The sequence below is a fragment of the Nansenia antarctica genome (assembly GCF_963989245.1).
Source record: "Nansenia antarctica genome assembly, chromosome: 6".
Classification (NCBI taxonomy): Eukaryota; Metazoa; Chordata; class Actinopteri; order Argentiniformes; family Microstomatidae; genus Nansenia; species Nansenia antarctica.
In genome coordinates, this window is record NC_137676.1 from 2,314,162 (window position 1) to 2,319,161 (window position 5,000).

Here is a 5,000-nt window from a genome sequence, read left to right on the forward strand (position 1 = left end):
GGGATGGAGAGAGAGAGAGAGAGCGAGAGAGAGATGAGAGAGGAGAGAGGAGAGAGAGAGAGAGAGAGAGACAGACGCTCCGAGGTACTGGAGGATGTAGGTAAGAGATGGACAGAAGAGCGAGAGAGAGAGAGAGGGAGGGGGAGAGAGAGGGAGGGAGATGGAGAGACAGAGAGAGAGAGGGAGGGAGGGAGATGGAGAGACAGAGAGAGAGAGAGAGTGAAAAGGGAATAAGAAAGGTCAGTTCAGTTCCAGTAAGAGTGAAAGAAAGTCAACGCTAGACAGAGAGGCGAGAGAAAGAGATGAAAAGAAAGAAAGAGAGAAAGAGAGAGCGAGAGAGAGAGAGAGAGAGAGGGAGGGAGAGAGAGAGAGAGAGAGACAGAGAGAGAAAGAGATGAAAGAAAGAAAGAAGAGAGAGAGAGAAAGAGAGAGAGAGAGAGAGACAGAGAGAGAGAGAAAGAGAGAGAGGAGAGAGAGAGAGGGAGAGAGAAAGAGATGAAAACAAAGAAAGAGAGAGAGAGAGAGAGATGAAAACAAAGAAAGAGAGGGAGAGAGAGAGAGAGAGAGAGAGAGAGAGAGAGAGAGAAAGAGAGGGAGAGAGAGAGAGAGAGGTCTGGCCTAACTACAGGTGTGTTTCAGAGCCGGGAGTTCTGCACTTCCTCAAGATGAGCGCAGAGAACCGGGAGGGGAAGAGCAAGCCTGTGTACCGCGCTGAGACGCCCGGAGGTGAGGTGTGTGTGTGTGTGTGTGTGCGTGTGTGTGTGTGTGTGTCTGTGTGTGTGTGTGTGTGTGTGTGTGTGTGTCTGTGTGTGTGTGTGTGTGTGTGTCTGTGTGTGTGTGTGTGTGTGTGTGAGTGTGTACTGTACGTGATGTTTCTGAGCGAGGAGGTGAAAGGTGTGTTTTTATTGTTTCTATCGTTGTCACTGTTGACAAGTGTGTTCACGTCCTAAGGCCAACAGACACACACACACACACACACACACACACACACACTCAAACACACACACACACACACACACACACACACACACACACACAGAGAGACAAACAGACACAAATGATTTACTAATGGCAGCCGACTCTGGGCTCCTAACCATACTTGTGCTTCTGGATCTGTCTGCAGCCTTGGATACCATCTCACATAACATCCTCCTAGATAGATTAGCCTCCATTGGAATCACTGGCCTGGCCCCCCCCATGACTGGTTCACATCATATCTCTCTGGCCGCACTCAGTTTGTCCAGCTCAAACATCTGGTGTTCCCCAGGGATCTGTTCTGGGCCCCCTCCTATTCATAATCTACCTCCTACCCCTTGGCAATATCTTCAGGAAATGTGGACTTCAGTTTCATTGCTACGCAGATGACACCCAGCTCCACCTACCCACTAAGCCAGATTCCAACCTCCCACCCACTGCCCTCTCCGACTGTTTGCTGGTAATTAAATCCTGGTACCTCCTAAAACTAAACAGTGATAAAACAGAGGTTCTCCTCGTTGGCACTAAATCCACCTTGGCTAAACCTCACAGCTTCTCCTTTACCATTGACGACTCCACAGTCTCCCCGTCCCCTCAGGTTAAGAGTCTGGGGGTGTCATCCTGGACAGCACATTATCCTTCGAATCTCACATCAACAATGTCACTCGGTCTGCATATTTCCACCTACGCAATAAATCGTCTCCGTCCATCACTTACGCCCTCCAGCACCGCCATTCTTGTCCATGCCCTGGTCACTTCCCGTTTAGACTATTGTAATGCCATCCTCTTTGGTCTCCCACACAAATGTCTCCATAAACTCCAACTGGTCCAGAACTCAGCTGCACGCATCATTACTAGAACTCCCTCCATTCACCATATCACTCTAGTTCTCCAACAACTTCATTGGCTCCCCATCAAATTCCGTATTCATTTTAAGATTCTCCTTCTCACCTTTAAGGCTCTCCATAACCTAGCACCCTCATACCTCTCTGAACTCCTTCTTACTCACACTCCCTCCCGTAGTCTCAGATCCTCCTCTGCCAACCAACTTGTCATCCCTTCTGCCCGCCTGACTACTATGGGATCTAGAGCCTTCAGCCGTTCTGCTCCTCGCCTCTGGAATTCTCTGCCACCTAACATTCTGGAACTCTCTGCCACCTAACACTCTGGAACTCTCTGCCACCTAACACTCTGGAACTCTCTGCCACCTAACACTCTGGAACTCTGCCACCTAACACTCTGGAACTCTCTGCCACCTAACACTCTGGAACTCTCTGCTACCTAACATTCTGGAACTCTCTGCCACCTAACACTCTGGAACTCTCTGCCACCTAACACTGGAACTCTCTGCCACCTAACACTCTGGAACTCTCTGCCACCTAACACTCTGGAACTCTCTGCTACCTACCACTCTGGAACACTCTGCTACCTAACATTCTGGAACTCTCTGTCACCTAACACTCTGGAACTCTCTGCCACCTAACATTTTGGAACTCTCTGTCTGTCTCCTAACATTCTGGAACTCTCTGCCACCTAACATTCTGGAACTCTCTGTCTGTCTCCTAACACTCTGGAACTCTCTGCCACCTAACACTCTGGAACTCTCTGTCTGTCTCCTAACATTCTGGAACTCTCTGCCACCTAACACTCTGGAACTCTCTGCCACCTAACACTCTGGAACTCTCTGTCTGTCTCCTAACACTCTGGAACTCTCTGCCACCTAACATTCAGGAACTCTCTAACTGTCTCCTAACATTCTGGAACTCTCTGCCACCTAACACTCTGGAACTCTCTGCCACCTAACATACGCAATATTGACACTCTCTCCACTTTCAAATCCAGTCTTAATTTCAAACACACCTTTTCACAATGGCTTACTTGGTTTGATCTGCTGTATTTTGTTTGTTGTTACATCTGAATTTGCAGTTTTTATCTCATTTTGCTTTGTTGGTTTTAATGTTTTGATATGTGGTTTTAAACTGTCTTGTAAGGTGTCCTTGAGAGCCTTGAAAGGCGGCCATGAATAAAATGTATTATTATTATTATTAGACATGCCATGCAATTTACTACCATAACACTTGATTCCTCACACACACACACACACACACACACACACACACACACACACACACACACACACACGCACACACAGACACGCACACACACCGCGAGGGCAGCAGACACTACCATAGTTATTTTAGACGTTTACTGCGACATTATTTTATTATTTTATTATTTTATTATTTTTAGGGTTTTTACCAGATTCTTCTTCTGCTCATTCTTAAATCTCACTTTATAAAACCTCAGACTCAAAAAATATAAAAAACCATAGACACACACACACACACACACACACACACACACACACACACACACACACACACACACACACACACACACACACACACACAGTACACTGCGTTTAAGAAGCCATGCAGGCTGTTATTGTCATTTTCCTCTCTGCTTGGCATCACAGACGTTCTCCATCACAGAGGCCCTCCCCCTCCTCCCCCTCCCACCCTCCCAGCCTCCAGCCAACCCTTGTTTTCCACTTTACAAAACCCGAGACGCGCTCCAATAACCAAACCCCTGTGTTGTGGTCCCTGACTGTGGTGTGTGTGTGTGTGTGTGTGTGTGTGTGTGTGTTTGTGTTTGAGAGGAGTCAAGTGTTATGGTAGTTAATTGCATGGCATGTCCGTCTGTCTCTCTCTGTGTATGTGTGTGTGTGTGTGTGTTTGTGTGTGAGGAGTCAAGTGTTATGGTAGTTAATTGCATGCATGTCTGGCCGTGTGTGTGTGTGTGTGTGTGTGTGTGTGTGTGCATGCTTGTCTGCCTGTGTGTCCTGGTCGCCCATTGGTCGATGGGCGATGTCTCCATGTTCCGCTCACGAGCGTTGGAAGCGGTCTTTGCCATCGGTCTGTTCCCAGAACTGTGCTAGCACCACGAACACACACACACACACACACACACACACACACACACACACCACGCACCGCCGTAAATAACACCAAGCTACTTCCACATCATTAATGTGTCTGGCCGATCTGAGCTCTCTGTTAAAGCAACACAGAATGACTTACGGAGGGAGAGGGGGAGAGGGAGAGAAAGAGATAGATTTGGGGTGGAGAGATTTAATGTAACAATAACATCACACTTTTAAAGTACTAGTAACACAATCGTGACACGTTCTAATGCTTTGGTCCTCATGTTGGGATCTGACTGTTCTGATCTGACTTTTCTTTCAGAAAAATGTGAATACATTTCCGCGTTGTTGAAAATCAATGACACATCACTAGTCAACTGGCACAGGTTGTTGTGTGAGCCTGCTAACAACGTAAAGTACCGTAGTGTTCTAGTTAACTAGGTAGCAGTGGGGGGGATTACTCACCCAATCCATTGCGTTGTTGCAGTATTTTGGCTTGACTAGCGAGTTTGAGTTGTGATTCTCAACAACGTTAAAACTTACTTCCGTGTTTCAAAAGAAAAGCCCGAACATTTTGATTGGTTGGTTGCCGACATGCGGACCCAAATGATCAGACTGGGTCACAATGAAATTGCTTTCTAACCCAGGCTGTCTACTTTCTCCCCTGTTGTTCACCCTCCTGTGTTCTGTTCACTCCCCGTGTCTCAGGTGGTGAATGGGTTCAACTGGACGGCTTCGCCGTGCTGGGCGGGGCGCCTGTCAACACCTCCTCCTCCTCCTCCTCCCCAGGTAAGCACGTGAGCGAGACAGATCTGTTCAATCTACATCTATCTATCTTTTATCCCAGAGGGGGGATAGTGTGTCTCGAACTCCTAACCTCACAGGTAAACCGATCTGTAGAAAACCCATTAGATAGAAATGGCCCAGGCAGATAGAAATAGCTGCTGTCATCGAGGAGGGTCAAACGGTCCCAGCTCTCTCTATGTGAAGAGTAATCCCAATGTCTTGCTGCTCTGAGCCTATAGGATGTCAGACTGACTGGCTGGTTGGCTGGCTGGCTGGTTAGCTGACTGGCTGGCTGGTTAGCTGACTGGCTGGCTGG

The 5,000-nt window shown here is 47.8% G+C and overlaps 1 protein-coding gene across 1 annotated transcript in view; it reads left to right on the plus strand.

The window, feature by feature from the left end:
• Positions 1–33: 33 nt before the first annotated feature.
• fndc1 (fibronectin type III domain containing 1) overlaps positions 34–5,000 on the plus strand; it is a gene marked incomplete at both ends in the record, with an annotated part of 53,568 nt that continues 48,601 nt past the window's right edge. Inside the window, 3 exon segments of the mRNA XM_080533487.1 lie at positions 34–100; positions 640–726; positions 4,607–4,687. Of these exon segments, the coding sequence (XP_080389613.1) occupies positions 34–100; positions 640–726; positions 4,607–4,687 (235 nt within the window).